At 41.8% G+C, this 26,754-nt stretch overlaps 2 protein-coding genes across 2 annotated transcripts; one reads left to right on the top strand and one right to left on the bottom strand.

Moving 5' to 3' along the window:
* Nucleotides 1–262: 262 nt before the first annotated feature.
* cdh17 (cadherin 17, LI cadherin (liver-intestine)) lies at nt 263–13,358 on the top strand. The gene is made up of 19 exons (XM_084943699.1): nt 263–325; nt 468–524; nt 992–1,087; nt 3,389–3,526; nt 3,628–3,763; nt 4,774–4,932; nt 6,311–6,463; nt 6,973–7,178; nt 7,282–7,413; nt 7,503–7,650; nt 7,811–8,020; nt 8,110–8,186; nt 8,278–8,466; nt 8,875–9,119; nt 10,688–10,818; nt 11,070–11,297; nt 11,410–11,520; nt 12,311–12,427; nt 12,568–13,358. Exons 1-19 carry the CDS (start codon nt 263–265, stop codon nt 12,657–12,659), a joined length of 2,688 nt encoding a protein of 895 aa, XP_084799825.1. The 3' UTR covers nt 12,660–13,358.
* Nucleotides 13,359–16,092: 2,734 nt separating this feature from the next.
* pdp1 (pyruvate dehydrogenase phosphatase catalytic subunit 1) lies at nt 16,093–25,603 on the bottom strand. The gene is made up of 9 exons (XM_084944127.1): nt 25,477–25,603; nt 22,101–22,415; nt 21,853–22,020; nt 21,098–21,309; nt 20,140–20,221; nt 19,482–19,576; nt 19,221–19,389; nt 18,918–19,136; nt 16,093–17,925 (listed from the first exon to the last, which is right to left on the bottom strand). Exons 2-9 carry the CDS (start codon nt 22,350–22,352, stop codon nt 17,545–17,547), a joined length of 1,578 nt encoding a protein of 525 aa, XP_084800253.1. The 5' UTR covers nt 22,353–22,415; nt 25,477–25,603; the 3' UTR covers nt 16,093–17,544.
* Nucleotides 25,604–26,754: the final 1,151 nt, after the last annotated feature.

The raw sequence follows: 26,754 nt of genomic DNA, 5'->3' as shown, positions 1-26,754 counted from the left end.
TTATATACATATATACATATGTGTACACCCACTTTACAGATAGAGAAAGACTCGGACACGAACCCCTAACACTGCTTTAAAAGGCATCGACTTTCATTTTCTTCTGTGCACTCGGGTGGGTGGTTCACCTGGAAGGTGTAGGTGGAGTCCCATGTGTAAGCACTTCAGCACAAAGTATGCACAAAGAGAGATACAGTGCACATGTGCAGATTCAAGGACAGAGGACACGCTTTCTTTGTGACACTGTGGACGTTGCACATCAATGACACACTGCACTGAACGGAGAAAAGGGTTGAGAGGGTTTAAAGATTCCTCTGTGGAATTGGTAATAATCCACTACATGGGTTTTTTAGTGTTTCCGCAACAGCAGAGCACAGTGAATATTTTCCACAAAAATGGCACAACCTCTGAAACCTCCTTAAACATTTTTTTCTAACCCTCCTCCTCGTCTTCCTCTTCCTTCTCAGGCTGTGATAATGACACCCATGGTGCATCTGTTGTTGCTCCCGCTGCTGCTCAGCATTGTGAGTACACGAGCGCCGGCCAACTGCTGCTGCTGTTCTTCAATACATATTCAAATGCATGAACCTGTTAAAAGATCTGTGAAATAGTCAGCGTTGATTAATGCTACACAGGGAGCGCATGAAAGAAAACACTTACAACTATCAGCAAGGTTAACAAAGAGTCTGTGAAACAGCCCTCAGTGACTCATTTTAAAACACTCACAGAAAGGGTTGCTAAACGGAGCATGGGCCCTTTGTCTGTAGACTTTGCTCTCCCATCATGTAGTCGAATATAAAAGTTCCTCCACTGTTAAGTCATTTTGGTTCAATAAATAACTGGGCCATAAATACTGCCCTCAATGCTTGACTGATTTCACCGGAGCTAAAGCTAAAATGGCAAATTTAGGTATGAGTGTGAGAGGTTTTCATTTTTTCTTGCCCCTTTCTGTACTCGATGACCTTTAACCTTTATTTCTGCGCTGTAATAGGCTGGTGGGAAGGATTTGGAGGAGAAGAAGGGCCCCTTTGAGAACACAGTGCTGGATGTGCCAGAGGCGACCCCAGTGCCCTATCCTTTGTTTCAGGTAATATAAGCATGGCAGCAGCGCTGCGCTCTGCTGGTGTAATATTGTCCATTTTTGAGGTGGATGAGCTGCACATGTGCCACGCGCTCCATTTATCAAACACCTCAGTCAGATAAGTGCCACTAAACCAGAACCTGCACCTGAGAAGTTATCTTATCTTAATCAAGATAGGAAAATAATAAATAGTAAAAAAAAACAAAAAACTCTGAATATAAAGTATTGTTGCAGATCTTTGTTGTTTTGTTATTGCTCCTCTGTCGGCCATCTCACAAGCCTTCACGTTACTGTAAAAGTTTGGTAACATCGTCATCATATTGTTATTTCACTAGCTGGGAGCGTGTTTTAGTAGATAAAGGTGAATGGCTTGGATGTGAATTGAGGCCTCGAAGGGGACTTGTGGCAGCTCCTAGGCCTAGCAGATCCCAGTGTACTAAATACAAGTGAAGAAATTAAAGACTTAAAAAGGGGAGGGAGGGAGGGGCACGTAAATGAGAATGAACAGCTTGTAGAACTGGGGGAGCATATATAGATAAGAACCAGAAGGAGCGTGTTTGGATTGTCGTCCCACAGTTTGGAGCTGTATTTGGGGCCATTGTCCGGTTGTTGGAGATAACTGGCTCCACTGGGTAGCCAGTTTCAGACCTAACTCTTTATTTTTAGCTGGCCCTAAAAGATCAGCATCCTGGCATCACCTTTTTCCTTTCTGTTGACTCTGTGGGTTTTGTAGGTACCATTTTAGTCTCTAGAGAGTCCGAACCAGTTTGACCTGTTCTGTGAAAATAGGTGCTACATCCATCTCCTTTTTTGTAAATGTCCACATGGAATTCATTTTTACTTCCTAGAACAGGAATACTCTGACTGGCTCCAGGGGGAAGTTTTTTCTTTAACCGCTCTGAGTGCATAATCACACCCACAAAGCCTGCAGTTCCAGACGCTCAGCACTCAATCAAATTTATTAATAAAACAAGAAGCAGCAGAAAGCGCTATCCTCCACCAAGGCAGCTCACTCTCTGGACAGTGTTTACTTTTATGGGAACTTTATTGGATTTTGTATATATTCATTATGTTTTCTCTTCTTCTTTTTAAAGTACTTTAAGAAATTTATAGTTCAATATAAATCAGAGAAAAGTGGTATCACAGATGCTTACTTTGAATACACAAACATTATGTAGCAGTAGGTTATGGATAATAGGTATTGATTTAAATAACTAGACATGAATAACCTGAGCTTGTTATACAATATTACACTACAATTTATTTCTAGATAACTAGGCAGCTTCTTCTCTTTCTCATCAAACACTTTCTTTAGCGATGTAGCGCATTATGGAGTGAACCTGAAAGAAGGGCAGATGTGAAATGAGAGGTCAAAGGTCCACATTAATCTGATATTTAGAATGCCCATATTTCATTCTCTATATGCCCTGTATACCTTGTCATCAAGACAAACAATGGCAGTAAGAAACATAGTTATAAACAGCTCTGCATTATTATCACTTTGACCTTCAGATCAGTCCATTTATCTTTAAGGAGAGGTCAGAGGTCAAATGTGACATTATATTTGAAATCTTTATACAGTGCTTTCTATATGTTGACACAACATGGGCCAGAATCAGACCCAGAACTCGGCAACCTTTTGGCATAAGAGTCATCTGTTCAGCCAGGTGAGCTGTAGCAGTGCCCAAATGCAATGAATTCTCATTGAGTAACATGCTGATGGTAAAGACTGCTGAAAGTGGGCTCTGTACTCCTTTACAGATACCCCAGTAATGCTTCACGATTAATGTTTCCATGAATCATTTGATCATTTTAGGCATTTTGTGTGAGTTTTTGGTTAATTTTAATGTTAGGGATATTTCTAAACACCCCATTCTTTTAGTGTAGCCTCTGATCTGGAAACCACTGGACCAATGGCAACAGCAGCTGGATGTTACTTAGTGGTGATACATTAATATTAACATTTAACATTTATCACTTTTACTTTTGTGCACTTTTACTTCAGTGGGGTTTTTACTGCGCATCCTTGTGTTTGTATTTGAATATGTTGTATTTATATACTGGTTTAAAATGGAGAAGAGTACTTCTTCCATTAATGCGTGCCAATCAGAAACTTGCAGTCATACTCAGATTAACTGTCAAGTATGTGATCTTTTAAGGAAGTTATGGTGTTTTCCCCTTTTTGTTCACTAAAAAAGTTACCACTTTTTTGTCTGAGATCAAATGAAACTGAAGATGCGATGAACAGACCTGGTTTTTGTGGTCAAAGTGTCCTGATTTTTCTCGTCTGCTTCTTTCACTCCTTAGTTTCAGGTGACAGATCCACATGTTAATAACTTCAGGCTGAGTGGAGAAGGTGGGCAAGACATTAGTATTTCAAAGGATGGGTGGCTTTATCTGGAACAACCTCTGGACTGGTCGCGAGAGGAGCACTACATTATCATGGTAACACGATATCTTTATTCAAACACATGGAAAACCGTGCTCACATTGCATTAGGCACATGGGACACACACTTATGCATAAAAACTCTTGTTTGTGCACAGGTGGAGGCACTGGCAGATGAAGAAGTGGTGGAGGGCCCGATTTATGTGACCATAAATGTTTTGGATGTCAACAACAAAGCACCGTACTTCAACCAGAGTGTCTACACAGCTGTGGTTCGGGAGAATACCCCAGCAGGTTGTGCACACTTCTACCTGTTGTGACATTTTTGCTTTGCATATTTAAATTTTTTATCCTTGCTCGCTCAATCTTTTTTAAAGTACTTATGAAAGAACAGGTGGCCTTACATCTAGTTCATCACGGGCAGTAATAACAGCTGCCCCCTGTTGATTTCAACACTTTCATCTTTTTTAAGTAAACCTTTATGCTGAAGAGTACACGTGATTTAAGGAGTTTGCATGTTTTAGTCCATAACCTGCAAATTACATGTGCTATTCATTTTAATGAGAGCGATTTTTCAAAGCAGATAAAAGAATTAGAGCTTCATTTCTCCCCTTCGAGGCTTTAATTTCACTTGACTATGAAAATCAGCTTGCAGAGGTCTTCAGTGCAGTCGGGCATTCATCACAGTGGATGTTTGATCTTTTTCATTTTGCCACTGAATGCTTTCTGCTCAAACCTGGGACTTTAAACTCAAGCTGTGAAACCAAGTTTGTTTAGATCTACACAGTTGAGTTTTAAACGTAAGTCAAAAATGAAAGAGTTTTGGGACAGTAGTGTGGCGTGGTGGTAGCACCTCACAGCAAGTAGGTCCTGGGTTTGAATCCTGCATCTGACCTTTCTGTATAGAGTTTGCTTGATCTCACCAAGTACTCCGGCTTCCTTCCACAGTTCAAAGAAATGCAGTTAGTTTGGTTAAGTTAATTGGCCCATAGGTGCAACTGTTTCTCTGTATTGGTCATGTGACATATTGGCAATAGTGTACCCCGCCTCTCTGCTAATGGCAGCTGGCTCCAGCCACCCTACAACCATTAATTTGAGTACATAGTAATATGTTTGGTGTTAAATTAAAGTGCAGCTAATGTGTAGCTCAAAGGATAAAGCGTGCACCACTGTATTTTTTTTCAGAGAACCCTTTAAAGGATTCCTTCTATGCATGTGGGTTAAGCAGTATTTCTTTAAGTAGACAGTGTGAGTCACCATACCTGTCTCTATGACTTTAACGTAAGTTTTCTGTGTGGCTCTAGCTGTCCCATTTACCCGAGTGTTTGCGACGGATCAGGATGACCCGGAGACTCCAAACGCTCGTCTGAGATACAGCCTGGTCAGCGAGATCCCCAGCATACGAGACACAAAGCTGTTTCAGATCAACTCCGACACTGGAGAGATCTCCACCACAGAGCAAGGTAGCACCAAAGTTCTCACAGTTCTCCCCCTGGAGAGGGAAGGAGTATGTAATCAGTCTGTGTGTTAGCAGTGCAGCATCCACAGTTTTACGATTATCATTCAGTATGATGGTAAATACCAATAACAGCTCAAGCTGATCTGATTTTAGTGAAAATCAGGTGAAGGTCATACAAAATGTGAAAATCAGGAAAATCCTTACATTACCCATTGTTTTTTTTTTTCAAGTTTAACAACAGTTTACTAGGCCAGTATCTGGGTTGGTTAAGCATTTGACCTTGACCTTCATTGTTAGCACCCAAGGTTAAAGTTAAGCTTGAAAGAAAATTCAAGAAACAATATTGAGTAATATATCACATGAAAGAGCACGAAGAAAGCTGCACAACACGCCTTCAGTAAGAAGCACTACGACATCACAGTGAAGCCACAACCAGGCGATGTCTTCATATTGTAATGAAAACATCAAAGTTTTAGAACAGCTTCAGGGGGATTTGCGCTTCTAGTAAGTATTTATTTTGATTTCATTTTGACTTTTTGGTTTCCAGATTGGGTTTTATGATTTTACCTTATTTTTTATTGTTTTTTAAAATGTTTCATTTTTGTTAAATTTTTATTAGTTTCAGTGTTAATTTCGTCTTCATTACTTTATTATTTATGGCAAATACCAGAGGCAAGATTTTGGAAAATCAACTTAGATATTACAATATAAAGAACATTTTTAAAAGCAGTCAACTCACAGGGTTGTAAACATCCAAACCTCAATAAAAACATCCATCGAATCCTCATCAGGCAGTTTGTGATACAAATTTTACCAAATTAACAAGTGAGGACATTTCCTCTGCACACCTGACATGTGTATATATGACCGGTTTATACAGGGAGAAATAAATATATATTTATTATAACCTCTGCACACTTCTTCACTTACCACTATTTTAATGGTTTTAGGTCATAATATATATATTTTATATATTTTATAGTTTACAAAATCGTTTCAGTGGTTTTTAATTTTTTTCACAGTTAAATAAAATGTTTGGGTTTTTTCACATCTAATTTTAGTTTAGTTTTAGATTACAATAATAACGTTGGGTAGCACAGAGACCTGAAGCCAGCCATAGAAGCACAGAACTCTGTGTGGCATCCGTGGAAAAGTCTTTAATCTGTGGCCACCGTCTCTGCCTGTAATCTGGCAGATCATCTTGTGTACTCAAGATTAATGCTGATTGAAGGCAGGTTGCCTAAATGTGTCGCGTGACGCTCATCACTGATTACTTTGAGTTCAATTAGGAGTTTCTTTCCCCTCTTAGATCACCTGAAGCGCGCCTGCGATGTGTGTGAGCATGCTCGCTGGTGTTTGAAGCGTGTGTGTTGTTTTAACAGGGCAGCAGCTGCTAAAGGCAAGGGAGGGCATCCAGTATGCCAGGGGAGAAGATCGGAGCATTGAAACTCTGAAGAGAAAGTTCGATGACTACTGTTCGGTGCAGGAGGTCCCCTACGAACACAACCCCTTCTTCACCTGTGTGCAGAGAGCAGGTTTGTTTCCAAAGGAGTCGTCAGTAAAGCTGAACAGTTAACGCTGTCAGTTAACAAGATCTGGGCATAATCTCACACAATTTTCAGACGTTTTATAGTCAAGATGAACAGTTTAATGGAGCAAATACTCATCTAAACGATTAATATTGAAAATAAGCTTGAGTTGCAGCTGCAACAGTGGAGAAATTTCACGATGAAGGACGAAGAATAATAAGAACATAGACAACAACATCTGGGCTTTGATGGTGCTCTTTAAAGTAGGAGCATATGATGGTGCAGATTGAAGGATTGTGTTAATGTAGATAAACAGACTGTAATGAAGAAGTTGCTGTCAGCAATTAGCGCTGGGTGCTGAGTTGATGAGTTCAGTTGGGGAGAGAGGTTTAGTCGCGTCCATCGGACTCAGCTTTTCAGAATGAGAGATTTGCTGGAATGTTTTAGTGAGTTTTACCCCAAAGAAAAACTCCTTGGTTCGAATTAAAATATTTATTCTCCACTTGTGGTGTCAGAGATGAGACGGCAAAACTTGGACCCCCTGGAAGACCCAGACTACACCCTGTTTGTGCGCGTGCAGGACCTGGAAGGAGCTTCGCAGAATGCGCTAAGTGGAAACAGCAGAGTCCAGATTGCTGTGCAGCAAAACCTGTGGAAGAATCCCGGACCCATACGCATTAGAGAAAACTTAGAGGAAACATACCCACTAACCATTGCTAAGGTGTGCTGAGATTCATATATTCATACTCCTAACTGCATCTCATCTTTATCCATCAACTGACCATCCTAGTCTGGGCCCTGCCTGTCTCTCTCTCTCCATCCAGGTCCAGTCTAATGACCCTGATGCCAGATACGTACTGGTCCAGAAGGAGCGAGAGCTGAAATTCCCCTTTGAGATCACACAAAATGGAGAAATAATGGTGACAGAGAAGCTGGACAGAGAAAGCAAAGAGAGGGTAGATAACACATTTGTTCAATAAGTTAGATAAAAATAAAGACTCACTTCTAGGAGTTTTTCTTGAGCTTCAGTTGGTTCTGTTTCCAGTTCATCCTGGTGGTGCTCGCAAAGGATGAAAATGACAACGAAGTGGATCCACCCATGGAGATTTACGTGTTGGTGGACGATGTGAATGACAACGCACCTGTGTGCGATGAGGAGACTGTGTTTGAGTTCCAGGAGAATGAGCCTGTAGGTAAGGATGACTCCGTCGAGGTGCGCAGCATCCATATAGGTGGCGGTTTCTTCAGCCACAGGCAGCCTGTTGAATTCAAGAATATTTCTAATTTGTAAAAAAGTTTTTTCGAAGTTTCATGATAGACGTGAGGGATTCTCACTGCATCTCCTTATTCCAGGTGGCCTCGTAGGAGAGCTGCTGGCTCATGATAGCGATAAAGAAGGGACACTGAATTCTGTTTTGACTTACACCATCTTGTCCCAAAATCCACCCACCGCCTCCAAAACCTTCTCCATCGACGAATCTTCTGGAACAATTCGTACACTGCACTTGCTGCGGCGAAGGGAACATGCGGTCTACAACCTCAATGTCCGAGTCAGTGACGCAGGTAACATACTGTATGAAAGCACACCTGTAGGCTGAGTTTAGTTAACGTTTTTAACTTTGGATGAAGTTTTTATGGCTTTTCTCTCACAGAATTCAGCACAAATTGTAAGGTTGTCGTCAAGGTCATTGACGTCAATGATGAGCTGCCCAAGTTTGAGAAGAATGATGTAAGTATGTGAACCTTTCGAACGCTGGCTCTTGTTCCTCATTCTGACTGGCTGGTATTGTTACTGTGTCTGTTTCTGTGTCCGTATGCAGTACGGCAACGAGACTCTGGCAGAGGACACTCCTCTGGGACACACACTTCTGACCATCAAAGCGACAGATAATGACGACCCAGACACCGGCAGCTCGGAGATCCAGTTCATCATCTCTGAAGGAAACACCGACGACGTCTTTGCCGTGGAAACCGACGGCAAAGGTGTTGGTTATCTGGTTCTGGCTAAGGTGGTGATCTCCATTCTCTCTGTTTCATTTCTTGCAAACTTTGATCTTTAAGTAGCTGCTCCAACATTTCTGGTCCCTTTTAAATAGTTCAGATTATTAAATTCTCGTGATGGAGTTTTTTGTTGTCTTTGTATCTTTTTTATATTTTTGCTTATAATTGTTGAAAATGAAAGAGCTGAAGCTAGTAGTCATCATGCATGTAACAGCAACATTAGAGTTTGGTCATATATGATTTTATTACCATAGTAAATGGTCCTTGTTTACCCCTAAATCTGCATGTCCATATAACTCTACGTCATTTGGATTTTAGTGCTTTTCAACACTCTGTTGTAAACTTTCATCATCATCTCTGCCTCTCTTTTCTTTTGTGGTTCCTCTAAAACCTTTTTTTCTCCTCCTTCCTAACAGCCTCTGGACTTTGAGACCTCTCCCAGTTACAGGCTCCAGATCGATGCTCGTAACCCAGAGCCGCTGATGGAAAGTCTCAAGTATGGCAGCGAGTCCACCGCCTTTTTCTCTGTGTCGGTCATCGATGTAGATGAGGCTCCAAAGTTCAGCATGGACATCCTGGATGTGACCATATATGAAAACATCACCAAAGGATCCGTGCTGCTCACTGTGCATGCAAAGGACCCAGAGGGCAAAGAGATCGGGTAAACACACCAGTGACTGCTCAGTGTCTGGGTCCTAAGTACTTAAAAAGTTGTAGCTGTTTAAAGATTTAGTGAAAGCTGCTACATAATACAGGAAATATACACAGTGTACAGGAAGATACAGCTAAGGGTAATGCCCCTCTACCTAATGCCAGGGGTTAAGGTATGTGTAACATTTTAAGTCAAAACTTGTGTTGCAATTTTTTGGCCTTTAAGGTGGATAAATCTATCCCAATTACACTGTATTCCCAAAAGTATTCACTCATCAGCCGTCATACTCAAATGAACTTGAGTGACATCCCATTCTTAATTGATAGGGTTTAATATGATGTCAGCCCACCCTTTGCAGCTGTAACAGCTTTAGCTTGTCTGGGAAACAAGGGAACAGGGAATTTGTGAGGTCAGACACTGATTTTGGATAAGAAGGCCTGCCTCACAGTTTCCACTGTAATTCACCCCAAAGGTGTTCTTGGGATCAGGTTGAAGTCAGGACTGTGCAGGCCAGTCAAGTTCTTCCACACCAGCCTCACTCATCCACATCTTTATGGACCTTGCTTTGTGTACTGGTGTGCAACCATTTTGGAACAGGACAGGGCCATCCCCAAACTGTTCCCACAAAGTTGGGAGCATGAAATTGTTCAAAATGTGTTGGTATGCTGAAGCATTAAAAGTTCCTTCATTAGAACTAAAAGCGCAACTCCTGCAAAACAGTTCACACATTGGCCCAATGCAGTCAGACAAGTATTGTTCTCTTGGGCACTGCCAAATCCATTACATGAAGCTCTCTTTGCACTGTTCTTGAGATAATCTGAAGGCCACATGAAGTTTGGGGGTCTGCAACTAACTCTGCAGAAAGTTGGTGAACAATGTGCACTATGCACCTCAACATCGTCTGTCCTGGCTCTGTAATTGCATTGCTCTTATTCCCAACTTTTATTTAATACCACTAACAGCTGACTGTGGAATATTTGGTAGTGGGATCTTAGCACGGTACCACGCTGGAATTCACTGAACTCCTGAGAGCGACCCACTCTTTCAAAAAATGTTTGTAGAAACAGTTTGCATGCAGTCAGTGCTTGATTTTATACACCCGTGGCCACGGAAGTGATCGGAACACCTGAATTCAATTATTTGGATGGATGAGTGAATACCTTTGGCAATATAGTGTATATTTCAGTTTTGTGAAACTTTGTAGAACAGAAGCAGCTGAGAGAATTCCTGACTTTACTTTAATAAACTTCCTCCACAAAGCGTGGTCTAAAAAACAAAGTTTCACTTCTTTCACACAGTGCATTGCTTTTCAAAACTGTTTTTCCTTAACTGATCCTAATCTTCCTCTTAGCTGATGCATGAAGTGGCTGGATACACCACATGCAGCGCATTGATGGCTTTGGCCTTGTTGAGCACTGACTGCTAGTTTGAATTTTCCTCTTCTCTGACTACCACATGTACAGAAAACAGACCATTGATTCGTTTTGACTACCGATGTTTCCCCTGGCCACCAGCTCAGTGTGCGCTTCATCATTGACTGTACCAGACCGATGATTGATGATTGTGTTTGCGTGCAGATATAAGCTGGATGGTGACACTCAAGGCTGGCTGGAGTTGGATGCTGCCACAGGAGAGATCAGGACCAAAGAAAAACTGGACAGAGAGAAGGTGGACTCGTTCAAAGTCACTGTCACTGCCTTCGAGAAGGGTGAGAGAAGACACTGCTCTACAGCTTTTCCTTTATAGGCCACACAGTGTGAGACATATCGGCTAAAATAGTTTGAAACAGAATAAGAAACATCTGCATACAAACACTTTCATTACCTTTCAGAAGCTCCTGTAGATCTTCATGTGTTTAAGGCTTTTGACCATTAAATACTGACCGCTGCTCGCCTTTATAAAACAAACTAGTTGTGGGTGAGACCACATTTTTCATACTCTCTGATATTCCCTCTGAAGCCAACCCGGAGAAGGCCACTGAGCGTGACCTGCATGTAAGGCTGTTGGACGTGAACGACAACGTCCCCAAACTGATGGAGACCCAGGCCTTCATCTGCATGAAGAATCCCAAACCTGTTCTCATAAAGGCCGAAGACTCAGACAGCGACCCTTTCTCCCAGCCGTTCACTTTCAGCTTTGGCACCAAAACTGGGAAATCTCCCAACTGGGAGCTGAACCAAGTTGACGGTATGCTTACATCTGTAATGTAACACGAAAAACATCAAACTAAGATGTAAAGACGCACGTTTCTGTGTTCAGCTTAGAACATTTTATGTGTTTTTCTTTGTGTGTCACACAGATACAACAGCTGAACTGAAACTGAAGAAACCACCAACTCAAGATAAAACCTTCTCACTTCCCATTACCGTTAAAGACAAAGCAGGTGTGGGAGTCCCACGGGCATTTGAGGGTGAGTCACATTTGTAAGCCTTACTTCTGGCAATATTCTACAGTCACGGCAAGAAAGGCATCCCTTCTAATGTTTTACACACCAGGACATAATAAAAAAAATTTAGTTCTTATAAGGTTTTAAAAAAAATCAGGAAAATCCAAAATCACACAACATGTTCATTAATTATTCAACATAATCTACACCAAAATGCAGAAACAGTGTGTGAAAAACTAAGTTCACCCTTTGATTTAACACGCTGTAAAAGAGTTTTTAGCACCAATAACTTCATGTCGTTGTGGAGGGATTTCATCCACTCTTCTTTACAAAGTTGCTTCAGTTTATTAAGGTTTGCAGAAATATGTTCAAGCACAGCTCTCTTAACCCTGTAAACGCTGAAACGTGAAATAAATTAGTTGTGGTTTGTTCAGATGCAACTTTGCAAGCCTGATCTGTGCTGCCATGCTCTTTGTAGAAAGAAGAGGCTTTCTCCTGAAAGCCCTTCCAAACAAGCCAGACTTCTTTTACTTTTACATTTAACATGCTAAATGAGACATGTATAGTCTTTTTTTATTATTTCCTGATTTCTAAAATCTTAATTTAGAGTTTAATCTGGGTGTTTTTTCTTTTTACCATAACTGATTATCTGCATCAGTGCCCAGTTTAGTGCTGTATCCAGTAAATCACCCAGTTCATCATAGGCTGCTGATAGAAAGCTAAAAGTTAGGAACATAATAAGGAAAAGTTGATGATATTTTAGTGTAATCAGCTGGCCCGTCATACTTTACTTTCCATTTTGTCTCCTTCACAGTGAAAGTATGTAACTGCACAGAGCTGGGCTACTGCTACGTTGCACCAGAAGGAGCGGCACTCAGTTATGGAATGGGACCCACCATTGGGATCCTGGCTGGCATTCTGGGATTCTGCGGTAATTCTAACAAACCCCAAAATAAATCTGTTATCTGATGAAACCAAGTTTCACACAAACCATTAGACTGTCCAACAGTGTCAGTGCGAAGTTTTGTGTTCCAGTGACTGACTTCTGTTTTATGTCTCCTCCTTTCGCAGTTATCGTGTTCGTTGTAGTGATCAAACGCATCAACAAAAAGAGCCAAAGAAAAGCCCAGGCCGAAGAGGACGAGAGGAATGCCATGATGTAGACATGACGCAGATGGTTTCCGAGTCTCTTATTTATATGTGCCAGTAACACAAATCAGAAATTAGCCTCCAAGGGATCAACAGTGTGTACAATGTTTAAGATAGGAGGAAAATTCTCCAACCAGAGCCTTAAACCAGTCTTCCTGCTCGGTCCTTATCTTAATTATAACTTAGATTCTCAAAACCAGACTAGACTACACACACAACTTGGGATTATTTAGATTTAAATTCTCACCTGCCTATTAAATAAGATAGGACAGGTACACTGACCCATAAAATATCTGTGGTAAAATACTCCAGGCCTGAAACTCAAATGAGTCCTCGCACATCTACTTTAGCTTATTTTATTATATTTACAACATGAACATTATTAACAAATGCTGTGCATCCCTTAATTAATCTGTTAGGTGGTCCCATGCTAATCACTCATTTGTTGAATAAATATATTATGATTTCACTGCCAGACTCTGGCCGGTTCATTAGCTATTTCATCATCTCCCACCATTTAATTATATATATTTTTTGGGCCCAGACACTTTGTGTGTTACTCTCTTCTCTACCTTGACTGTAACAGCTAACCATTAAACGTTGTTTAACATCAAACTCAAACCGATCACTTGTGTCACGAACAACTTTGTTTTTTTTTTGTTTTTTTTGTAAAGTTCGTTTACTGCTCTGTTTCTCAATAAACGACAAAAACTGGGGACCACTTTGGTTTTCACGCCATCGTTTTTTTCCCCTACACATCAGGGCAGACATGTGGTGCAGCAGGTGATGGGTGACGTAAGGTACAGTATGTGTGCTATACAGTATCTCTGTCCCGTGGAAGCCCGGGGTTGGGATTTCTCTGCTTGTACTGTTGCGTCCCCCATCCTCCTTCCTGCTCATCTGCCGCTGAGCAGTCAAGGCCACGATGCTGCCTCAGAGAGCGATGCTCTGACTCATCTCTTTGTCAGTGGGAGACGCAGATTGTTGACGGTGCTGAAAGGGGCATGGCATGATTTCTTTTTTAGCTTTTATGCAACACAAAGAGGTCCAAACAAGCACAATACTTACATGTGAGAGCTGAAGGTGGGGATCACATGTGCTGCCATGAATATTGTATCCCTCCGATCCATGTGCCATGTTTTTGTGTGTGTGAGTCATCGAACAGCCTGTTGCAGATACCAAAATCCAAACGGGGGAGTGGGCTGAGCTTCATCTTTCATGCTGATGAGGATGAACTTGGCGTGGACCCTTTTCAGTGTTTATGTCTGCACTCTCTCCTTGTCGGTATCCCAGCAACACTTTCCACAACATACACACACATGGCTCACACACAAACACACACACTCATGCAGAGCTGGGGGAGAAGTTCAAATGTTGAGGTACAGAGGAGACGAGGTGGAGGGGCAGACAGTTGGACCTAACGGTGTGAATGATGATGACCACCTCTGGATATCAAGCCTCACCATCAGCACACACCCACCCACACACACATGTTAAAGTCCCTACTCTACAAGAGGAGCCTTTTTCCCTAATATAGAAGAATTATATTGATGTGTTCCCACTTAAATCAGCTTATGTGTACTGCACATTTATTCCATAAGCCTAAATCAAACATAAAATCAACTTTAGTATGATGCCAGCTGTCTAATAAATCAACTATATGTGTATGAAAACATTCAAAGTACCGCAAAGTATGAATATTTGCTGCCAAAGAAGTTAATAAAAATGTATGTGTGGGTATTCCATACATACATATGTAAGTGCAAGTTTCTCCTTTATTTCTTTACAAGCCCCGAACAGAAGTTCACCTGCTTCCTGCTTCAAAATTTCATTAATTTCTAATCTAGCTCCATGACAACAAATGCATAAAGATTATAAGTGAAGCTGTTGCCGCTCTTAGCGCTGGATAGGATTGATTTAATTGCTTGCCTCTGTTGTAATACTGCACTCTGGTGAGTCAGTTTTATTATGAAGGGTGATTTGCATTATAATTTCCGTAAAACAAAGGCACTCACTCATCATTTACACACTAATCTGGAAATAACGTCCTTGGAGCAGCGGAAGCAACGTGTGTGACTGACCAAAATGCGCAGAGGTGTTTATTTCCAGTAAAGTGGCTAATGTCACCTATGCACACGAGTTCTTCCAGACACCCACTGAGTGTGAGCGCAACAATGAAATAAAATGCTTATACAGTAAGGCATTCATCTCTCATTGACTCTTTGTGACATAGCAATTCAGTTGAAACACCAGTTCACAACAACAGTCTCCTCAAAGTCCTTTATATGGTAAAGACAGAAAGCCCCACAATCAGATGACTCCCTGTGAGTAAGCACTTGGTGACAGTGGGAAGGAAAAACTCCCTTTTAACAGGAAGAAACCTCTCCGGCAGAACCTGGGGGTGAGAGCAACAGCTTCTCCTGGACAATTTTACATCAGGGTTTGATGACACAAGACATGCTGCAATGTCCACAACCCAGTCACACAGTGTGTTGTACCCTGGAGGCGGGGTCATTATCATTCAGTCTTAAAAATGCTGAAATCTTTTTATGGTGCATCCAGTGTAGTAACAACTTTACAAGGCTGCTGTGTTAGCTTGTGCTTGTGTGTTTAAAGAATTAACTAAAAGCAAGTAAAATGCAGATTTATACAAATAAAGATTTTATAAAAAAATCATTACTGCAATCCTCTTTTAATATGTTGATCTTCTCCATGTGAAAGGAGTGGGGAAAAAATCAGAAGAAAGATTACAATTTTGATTTATTTTAATCACAAGCTAAAAAAAATAAATATTTTTGACTTTTGCAGCTGAATGCTGCATTGCTCACCGGTCACTTCATTAGGTGCAGCTTGGTAATACCAGATTGAAGCTTCTTTTGCTTCAGAGCAGCTTTAATTATTCATGGCACTCAGAAATACTGAACTAAAATACTCAAACCAGCCCGTCAGGAACCAACCACTTTGCTGGGTTCATAAAGAGTTAAAATCATTCAGTTGCTCCGTTTCAACTACAGCAGAGCACCCTGATCGTGTCTACATGCAATGAAGTTGCTGATTCATGATCAGCTGATTAAATATTTGCATTAACGAGCAGTTGAACTGGTGTATCTACTGAAGCTGGCCCGAGTGTATCTGTTAACTTATAGGACACAGCTGTAGCACAAATCTCCGACGACAGCGTAGCGACAGGTTTGTGTTGTAGTTTAACCTCCTCTGGCCTCTTTTTGACACTTGGCCTGTTTGGTGCTGCAGCATCACCTAGTGGCAGCAAACAAAGTAAAGCTCCCACTGTGCCACATGTAACATTTAACCTACCTGTGTGTATAGTGACGACACACCTGAGGCACACTGACCTTCCAGGTGTTTGAAGGTCAGAACCTTCCTGGCTGAAGCACTATTCTGGTGGCCTTCTTTGTATAACCCAAAACAAACCGAACAGTACCAGGATTTCTGTATTTGGCGTTTTATTAAAGCATTCCATATACAAAACTCAACCCACATAAGTTAAAATTTATACATACAACAGAAATGATGTGTCACATACTCTAAAAGCTGAATAAATAATATTTACTATTCAAACAGCTTCTTTCAAATGTACATTCTGCTTATTCAACAACCACAACCCTGATTTCTAAGTAACAGGATGGGTTTGTTTGCTGCTTTGATTCTTATTAATCACATGAATGATAAACTTCCAATCTGTAACAACCTGTTACACTATAAATGACCTGTCATATATATATGGTTTTTAACCCTTCAATATTTGGAAAAGAAACTCAAGGTCAAAAAAGAAAAACGAACAAGGTCAGTGTGTGCATTAAAGTGCTCATATACAGGAAGTCTGACTTTGATCCTCTATTATCAGGGATACAAAGCAGCGTTACATATGGAAAATACCTCAATTTGTTAGCAGACAGGTAAATATCAGTGTACTCATACAGCTCAGATCTTCAGTGAGGTGCTTTTGTCATTGCTCTGTGTGAAAGTACACTGGACTCGAAGTGAAAACGATCACTTATGTCACCAGTTCCTGACCTCTCCAGTTTGTGACCTTAAGGATGAAAAAACGTCTCTTCTTCCCAAGTTAAGCCTTTAATGCGAGCAGCGAGCACTCAAACCACAACTCCTCCCTCCCTAGTTTCTCTGTGTAACAGAATGATTTCTCTCTAACTTAAACTGTGAGCCCTCAACTTTATTTTGAGCCATATGAGGTTTAAGAGTTGGCTTGTAGCCTACATTCTAGAGTATTTACCTCCACATTGGACGTGGACATCAATGTGAACGCCTTAACACTCTGAAATCAGTGGAGTAGATCTCACTGTAAACGCAGAACAAAGAATCTGTGTTTAGATTCACTAAGAACATCTCATACAATGTCACAGGGTAAAAACAAATAGATGAATCAGCCCAGGTCGTAACAACAGTCCCTCAGAAACAAACTACAAAGAGAATATGACTGCATCCTGCTTGTAGCCGAAAACGAGAGCACGCTGCAGTCAGGGCACAGCCTAATTAAAATCCATAATAGAACAACAGGTGGAGTCAGCCCTGTTGCTAAAACCCTCTTTGCTTTTTAAGCCACTCCCACGTCCTTTACCCTTTCTGGAAGTTTCTAGATTTTCAGTTTGTAACAGTGTCTTATTACAAAGAGAAGTGTACATGAAAATGGCAACGAGCGGCAGCATAAATAACACGTTATAAGAAACGTCATCCAGTTTTTAGCTGACATCTTCATAAGAAACCGCAGCACTGCATACAAACAAATACACTCTTTATATAGTGTTAAAACAATGATATTTAACGGTGGACAGATACTGAATATGGCCGGTTTGTCCTCGGTGTGCTTAGATACAGATCTGCTGTGTGTGTGTGATCAGAGTTACTTGGCTAATGAGCAGCTCATGACTGGCCTTCCTGTCTCTGTGCTCCAATCACATGAGGGTTAAACTGCGTGATGATGATGGTGATGTCATCGCGGTACATGCGAGCCAGCTCTTCGGGAAGTGACAGCATCTTTGACAGCCTCTCGTGGTCCACTGTGCCAAACTCGTTGTTTCCCACCGCGTGGCGCATCAGGTGGGTGGCGGCGTTCTGATCTTCGAATGCTGAGGATGCACGAGCCTTTCGCTCCTCGAGCAGCCCCTGCATTTGTCCCAAGGTCACCCTGTATCCTCCGACTTTGAGCGGCTGATGCTGGTGGACCCCAGTCAAATACTCCCCGACGATACGAATCACTTCCTGCCTGTGGAGGGTCTCCCAAAGGCCATCAGAGCCAATCACCTGCCGAGAGAAGAGTCATATAATTGTATATATAATCTACCGAAAGAAATCATTAAAAGACCAAAATCACAATGAGATTCTTGCCCATGATGAATGTATTTACACTTAAAACCACAACTGTAAGTCAGAAAACATTCAAGTGTAGTAACTGAAGCCGGCATGGGAGCTGTAGCTAACATTATTTATTCGTTTGGGAAAATACTGGCACTGGGAATAAGTCATCTAAACCTAATTATTTCTTCATAAATACAGCCTTTGTTTGAAAAGGTCACACAGCATGCATTAGCTAGATAATTCCTCAAAAGAAGAGCTTTCTTAGAAACCCTGATATTTTCTTTTTAATTAAATAAATAGCACAGCCCACTCTCCTTTTACATGCAATGAAAAAAAGGTACATCTGGAGGATGGATGCCTACTTTGAGGAGAACAATGGTACAAACATCAGGATTCAGAGCGCATTATTCAGTTCTCAGAGTTAATTAGATGTGACTCATAAAATCTGACATTATTCAGCCTATTGACATAAAAAAAATAGACCCCAGATCCATAATGTGTTTAATTTTATAAATAGAATAAATGTCCAGGTTTCAGCTCTTTGGATCAGTTCCTACGTCTTGGATTTATGCGGGGCTTTAAATCAACTAATGCTGGGACCTTTAACCAGTGAAGAATGAGAGCTTTATTAAGAATGGGGATGATGTTGCATAGATCATCGTGACTGTAGACATACAAGTTTTCAAAATGTCGAAGGGCAGTATATTTTTGGGACAGATGTGAAAAACGATAAGACTGCCAGGAAATAAATGTCCTGATGTAAAACACATTGTATGTATTTTGTATGACGCAGCAGCGGGTGTTAGGTTAACTGACAGGCCGGGAACCTGTCCAGGGCTTACCCTGCATCTGTGACAGCCGGCATAGGCTCCAGCTCCTGAACTGGATAAGCAAAAGAGAATGGATGAATGGGTGACAACACCACCGCTGCATCTTACCAGGAAGCGATCCTGTGGCCTCAGCTTGTGAAACGTGATCTCGGGCTCAGCGGTCAAGTAAGGAGGGGTGTGATAGTTCGGGGGGATAAACTTGGTGTGCTCATTTTCGTGAAGCTGATCAGGTCCAGACTCCAAGACGCGCTTCTGCAGCTCAATGCTCCACTTGAACTTCACATCCCCGAACGCACGGAAAGGCATGAGCAGGCCGAGCAGCCGCTCCTGACAAAGAAGAAAAATATGGTGGCGAGGTTTTAATAAAGGTTGTAAAAACAATCCCAGTGAGCAGATTAACGAGTGCAGTACCTGACGGATGACCGTTTTTCTCTCTGATGGAGGGTGTTCGCTCCGTATCCGAGCCACCTCGCTCTCATTCTGGGCGTTGTGGTCATTGGAGAATGTGTGAGCGCTGAATGAACCATCCTCCTCTTGGACACCCAAAACTGCCCGAGCGTCTCCTGCATTGGCTATAAAGCTTCAGAAACAAAGAGACAACGTTACAAAAAAATCTATTTCATCCCTTTAATGTTGCTATAATGCATTAAACCATGTATTTATTGTTCATACAGGTCTGGTCCATCAATGTGAGCCACACAGGCTGTTGCTCCAGAAAAGGCCACTCTCAGAACCCAGTAGTGCAAAAAAGCATTTGGGTCTCCAACCTGCAGAGCAAAATAAAGCAGGAAAGGACGGTGCTTACTAGACAGGCAGGCACTGACACACGAGCTCCCCTTTGAGCCATAAAAGTTTAAATTTGGATGCTCACATTTTTTGGCATTGCTGCTGTGGAGAAATGTTATTCAATATGTGGCTTAATGTGTCAAACTGAACTCAAGTCTTGGCACAATTTAAATCAGGCTAACATGTCTGTGATATTCTGAATTTGTGCTCAGCCAATATCAGCTTACACTGCATGCGGGCACACTATGAGGAGGACTGCCCTGGGCTACAACTGCAGCCAAGATCAAACTGGCAGAATAACCACTGCAAGTTTCATAATGAAGCTGCAATAATGTCAGACATGGAAAGTAAATCAGGGAGATGATAAAAGGCCAGAAATTACTCTAATGATAAAATGAGTCGATGACACTCAGACTCTCACTTGGGAGTTAATTCAGAGCTCCTAAGTTTGCCTCCTTAAAGTAAAACTTGGAACATAAACTAGTCACACCAAACTGGATTAGCATGTTCACAAGGCACACCTTGGATTTTTTACAGTTCATACCTGAGCTTCCAGTGAAATATCATTGTCGAGCCTCTTGAAGGCATTCAGCAACGCCTCGCGGGTGTCTGGAACGTCACCTGGGCTGAAAACAGGGAGAACAATTGAGTGAATCGGATAAAGCAGGAGGCACCGGTCGAGAACAGAGACCAAAAACAGCACTACTGGAAAACAACACACAGGCCTATGTTGGTGTGGGTGTGCTGCTACCAGGTAAAGATGAAAATAAAATGAGAAAGAAGGAAATGTTTGCTAAGGCCAAACACTGGGGAGAAAAATTACACTTCTGTGAATCAGAACAGGTGACGGTCTACTAATGCTTTTGACATACTGGAAAGGCCAAAAGACAAAGAATGCATTTATAAACATCATACATTAACTGGACATTTTATTAGGTACACCTTGAAGACAACAGAAGATGCAGGCCACTACGACTCCTCGGGGGGCCAAACTGTGCCAAGAACATTTCCCCTATACTATTACACCACCAGCAGCCTGAACTGCTGATACACAGCAGGATGGATCTGTGCTTTCATGTTGTTTACACCAAATTCAGACCCTGTCATCCAAAATGTCACATCAGAATTTGAGACTCATCAGACAAGGAAAGCTTCTTTTGTCCAGTTTTGGTGAACCCATGCAAACTGGATCCTCAGTTTTCTGTTACTAGCTGACACCACTGGGCGGTCGTCTTGACCATGTCTACATGCCTAAATGCACTTAGCTGCTGCTGTGAGATGATCTGATTACCCAGTGAAAACCCATGCAATGAACACACATTTGTGAGGCAAACGCTGAGCTGAGTCCAGCAGAGGCTGCTTGAGAAAGTTTGAGAAACGAATTGCTCTCATTTTAATACAAAACGCCCGGGGTGGGGGGTTCTTTGTTTGTTTCTTTGTTTTTTAACACAGTGGCCTTTAGAGGTAGAAGTGTGTACTCTGCTGACTTTCACATTCCTCACCTGGTTAGATCAATTAATTCCTGCCAGTAGGTTCGAAGGCTGTTGAAGTAGAGCCTCTGAGCCTCCCTACTGAAGTAGTCGTTGGGGTGTTTGTGCCACTGCAAGATGGGACTGAGAGCCCTGCCGGCCTCCACCGCTGCCTCAAGCTCACACAGAGTGTTGTGGGGCAGCAGTGACACTGCTATGTAGTAAAACAACCTCTCACTCAGCGCCTGCAGAGAAGAGTTTGTTGCACAGGAAACTGTACAATTGCATAAAGACACACAGTGGCAAACATAACACAGAAAGGTGCATCGTGCCCCAACACTTGTGCAACCTTTCAAATATTTGCACATAATTAAATATTTACACATTGTTAGTTTGCAGATTGCACCAAAAAAATTCAATCACAATCGTTTGGATTTGCAAGCTACGCCTTTAGAGCAAAGAAAGCTAATCAGTTAAAATGCTATGCAGGATAACTGTGTCAGAGCTAGTGACAATAAATGTCACTGAGGAAAAATAGACCACAAATTATCAACAATTATGAGGTTTTTTACTCAATCTGACATGTCTGAGCGTTTTCTTTCAATATTAAATTCAAAACGAGCTAAATAATCAACTTTCCGGATAAAGTTTGATGAAGAAAATGAGGGTCTGCCAAGAAAAACAAGAAAGAAAAAGTAGTAAGGTTTGAGTTTGAGTCCAAACTACGCTGCTGGAGAAAAGTAAGATAACCAGTTAAAATGACACGCAGGCTAAGTGTCTCCGTTTACCTGTGCACAGGCGCAGCCAGCGTGGCCGTCGAACACGCCGAGCAGCATCCCTCGCGTCTGCAGGCACGTGGCTGCGCTGCGGCGATCTTCGATGGGAGCGTTGGCTGGCAGCTGATTACTTTCGAAACCCATCACCGAAGACACATTTTTCCCATCAAACTCTGGCACCTGGGATTACACCATGAACAGTAAACTACAGCAATGCTACTACGGATGGCAAAATGCATTTTATCTACAACCCAACAAACCTTAAAGCTGTACTCGTTGGCTTTGAGAATGGAGTTGACCTGCGGAGGGGTGAGGATGTAGCTGTGGAGAACTGAGGATGTCTGGTAACTTCTTGATGGCTGGCGTCGTTGCCACATGTGAGCCGACTTTCTTGAGGCAGGTAGGTGAGCTACAGGCCCAAACTGGGACTGGTGTTGTTGGCATGGTAACAGACTGGAGGCCAAGACCTTGGAGCGAGGCAAAGCCCTGAGCAGCTGAGATGTCACAGGCATGGCTGACGGTACCCTGCAGGCAGGCGCGCACACACACACTCTGCAGTGCTGATGTAACCACACCTATCGAAGAGGTACAGCGGTCAGAGAGCAGCAGATGGAGGTCCTTTTTTTTTAAGCTGCATTCATCAGCAGAGGGGCAGAGTGTTCCTGGCATAGACCATTAAGCAAACAATGTGCAAACAAACTGGGATGATGTGACGAGGTTTTGCAGCTGGTCGTAAGCTTTATGACAGAATAACGTAAAAACAGTTTTTCCACAGTAACTGCCGACATGATACTTGAAAGTTAATGTTCAGACAAATCCTTTAAACCTGACTCCTGCAGTGACCAGTCACATATTTTGCCTGTGGGCAATTCAGATTAAATCAGTTCGCTGGTTAAAAGTTGGGCTGTTGATTGACTGCTTGCTGTACTGGAAACTTTATTGAGCCCAACATTACTGTGAAACAGAATAGATCAAAGTAAGGGATCCATGTAAAGATGAGTGGCAGCGATGGAATAGCAATATATGGTTAATATTTAGTAAAAAATACATGAATTTCAATACTTCTGTGCGCAGGAATACTTGTGTTGAGGAGGGGATCTTTAAATAGTTGTGATCTCTGTATCGCCATTTCTTTAGCGCTCAAACACACAGCATGCTGACCAACTACATACTGGATGAACAAGTCCTTCATTGTTTGAAATAGGGCTGCCACGATTAGTCGACTAGTCACGATTACGTCGACTATCAAAATCGTCGATGACTGATTTAATAGTCGACGTGTCGTTTGAAGCTTTGTAAGATCACAAAAGACGCAGGAATAAGTAGTAGAATTTAAGAGTGTAATAACGGACTGAAACAGAAGATGGCAGCACTGCATGTACAAGGATGCCAGCTGCCGTTAAACCCCGAAGAAGTCATATAAACATGCTTATATGACCTTCTGAAGTTTGAACCAAGCATCAGAATGGGGAAAAAAGGTGATTTTAGTGACTTTATATGTGGCATGGTTGATGGTGCCAAAGGGATGGTTTTGAGTATTTCAGAAACTACAGATCTACTGGGATTCTACCAAACAGGCATATCTAGGGCTTACAGCCAAAGGTCTGAAAAAAGTAGGTGAAAAAGTAAGTGGGTGAAAAAGCATCAATGCCAGAGGTCAGTAGAGAATCACCAGACTGCTTTAAGCTGATCGGAAGGCAACAGTAACTCAAATAATAACTAAGGTATGCAGAAGAGCATCTCTGCATGCACGAAATATATCAAACCTTGAAGCAGATGGGCTACAGCAACAGAAGACCACACCAAGTGTCCCTCCTGTCAGCTAGTAACAGGAAACTGAAAAATTCACACAGACTCATGGTGCCTTGTATTAATCCTTGTGGTGTGGGGGATGTTTTATTTGCACACTTTGGACCCTTCAGTACCACATGAACATTGATAAAACGCCACAACCTACTCGAGTATTGTTGCTGATCATATGCATCCCTTTATGACCACAGTGTACAATCTTCTGATGGCTGCCTCCAGCAGGATAACACACCACGTTCATTGCACTCAAATAGCCTTCACAGTCAACAGATCTCAATCAAATTGAGCAATTTTTGATGTGGTGAAACCAGAGATTCAGATCATAGATGTGCAGCTGACCAATCTGCAGTAATAGTCTAATGCCATTGCGTCAATATGGACCAAAATCTCTGACAAATGTTTCAGGCACCTTGTTGAATCTGTGCCACAAAGAGTTAAGACAGTTCTGAAGGCAAAAAGGAGGTCCAAACCAGCACTAGCAATGTGTACCTAATAAAGTAGCTCCGGTGAGCGTGTACTCTCAACAAAATTGCTCTTATTCATAAATTAAATTTGCATGAACACTGTGTTGAATATTCAGAGAAGAAATGTCAACCCTCAAAGATATTGTTACAGTGATTATGTCCCATAATCTCAGATAGGGGCAGTGTAGAGCCTCGTTTCGTTTATATAGTTTGACGAGGTTTAACCATTTCTGTCCCGAAGTATTAACAAAAACCTGGATTAGAGATAGCGCCACTGGAGACGACATCTGGCGTGAGTTGTACTCTGCACTCTTCTCTATAGGTCAGCAACTCTGCACACTGACTGTTAAAAATAGCTCTGGCAGTAACTCGCCCCTGACATTTAGTTCTTGAATAATGATCTGACTGGTCAGGACGACCCAGTAAACCGGATCCTCACTGCAACTGTTCATAAAATCTGCCCTCATTTCATAATTTAAGACGAGTCACGAGAACAGGGTGAAAAGAGAAACCAACAGATATGAAACTTCCTCAGCTGATTCTGAAAACAGTCAGATACCTTTATGTATTTAAAATGGTAAGAAGCTACATATCCAGACATGCAAATAAGGCAGTGTGCATACACTTCCAGCAGTCAAACCTTAATAGAATAAACAAGCAAATGTGTACTTTGAGCGTTTTCTTTCCACTAGTCTAAAAAAAGAAAAGAAAGGGGAAAAAGACCTGTATTACGGAAGTAAAATAGCGTCAGAACTGTAAAAATAAAATTACCAGCTCCTAAAAAGACGTTTCCGCTCCATGTTTCGCCTGTTATATCTACAGACCCTCAAAATGTGGAAAAACTCTTAAAGTGTGCGGACAGTGATGGAGCAACAAAGGTGATGGATGCTCGGGTAAAAACGTACTCCTTACAGTGACAGCGTCTTGCAGGCTGACCCCATATGGAGAAAGCCCAAACTATGTGTGACCACAGACCACTGAGGGCCCGTCCCAGCTCGGATCTCTGCAACAAAGTTGCCATGTTTGTTGTCATCACTAGCCTTTCCTTGCTAGTTGCAAAGCAGGTCTGTAAACCAACCAGCCAGTATCGGAGGAGCCCGACTAAAAACATGGAAGCGCAGTCTCAGAGCCACAACATGACAATAAAATAGGAACAGGAAAGCTGTCAAACAAGGTTAGTTAAATGGGTACAGTAGCCAAATTCATGCTAACGGCTGCTAGTGGTGTCCAGGTTACACCCACCAAACTGGATACTGTTTGCTTACATAAGACGCGACTACACCCGGGAAAAATCCTCCGGACTTCAACGCATCTTAACCTGCGAGAGTGAAAAGTTCAAACGAGGTTCAAAGTTGTGGCTTACCTCAACCAGCGGATGTAAAGAAGTTATTTGAGCTCATGGCTTAACGCCGACCCCTCTGTGTATCATTCGGGAGCGCCGCCCGGTGGAGTGAACTCTGATTGGCTAAGGGCTGGCAGACGTGATGACGTCGAAGCATAACCACATGCACAAAGTCAGAATGTGCTTTTTAAAGCACCGCTTCTAGATGGGTCACACAGCAGTTCTGATCCTAAGAAAAGCGATCCGCTTTTTATTTTTTAGTATATGTATATTTTATAATTTAATAAACAATTTTATAATCTGTACATTTATAATTTTTTATTTTGTTTCTGAATTTACAATTTGTCATTTGAAGAATAAAATAGTCTTAAAATAAACCAGAAAAAAAAAGATTTGTTAAGTACATCTGTTCCTCTTATCCTTCTAAATATCCACTCAGGCAATCAAGTGGCAGCAACTCAATGCATTTAGGCATGTAGACATGATCAAAACGAACTGCTGAAGTTCAAATGGAGCATCAGAGTGGGGATGAACAGTGATTTAAGTGACTTTGAAAGTAGAATGGCTGTTGGTGCCACACTTCTCCGGGTTTCACAGCGAGTGGTCCGAAAAACAGAAAACATCCAGTTCACTAGGTGAAAATGCCTTGTTGATGTCACAGGAGACTGGGCAGTCCGGTTTGAGCTGATAGGAAGACAACAGTAACTCAAATAACCACACGTTATGCAGGTATGCAGATGATAATCTATGGTATGTTGAAACTTGAAGCAGATGGGCTACCTTGGTTGGGCTATGGATGGATTTAAATTTGATGTCAGCAAGACGTTTTAAAAAAATAGGATTCGGTCTATTTAGCACCGCACTGCAATGCTTCTTCTTTTAAGAACACTTTGTGTATTAATGAGCCCAGTTTCTGTACTATTGAAAGAAAATTATTAATATTTTTTCTTGAGTTCAGCAGCTTGGAGGTGTTCTAATGTCTTCACAAGTCTGGAATCCAGGCAGGCCAGGTTAGTCAGTTAACCTATGGAACCACCATACTGTAAATCGTGCAGTGCAGTTAAGCTTGCTGAAATATTTCCCAATTTTTTTTTCAATGCACCAAACCTCTTTGTAGGAGTTACACCGTTCATCATTGATGGTGTCTTCACAGATGTAACACCATGTGTACTAATGCAATACCATACCATGGTAGCATGAACAGTGCACTGGTAGCGTGCCGGATTTGGAATATGCAACAGCAAAAAGCAATGAGAACATTCCCCACTATGCCTGAGGTAACAGAGCCAGAGGTATTTC

The sequence above is a fragment of the Perissodus microlepis genome, chromosome 11 (assembly GCF_051167445.1).
Source record: "Perissodus microlepis isolate ML-2025 ecotype Zambia chromosome 11, ASM5116744v1, whole genome shotgun sequence".
In the NCBI taxonomy this organism is placed as follows: Eukaryota; Metazoa; Chordata; class Actinopteri; order Cichliformes; family Cichlidae; genus Perissodus; species Perissodus microlepis.
The sequence above is the reverse complement of the archived record's forward strand: the minus strand, read 5'-3'. Positions and strand labels throughout refer to the sequence as shown.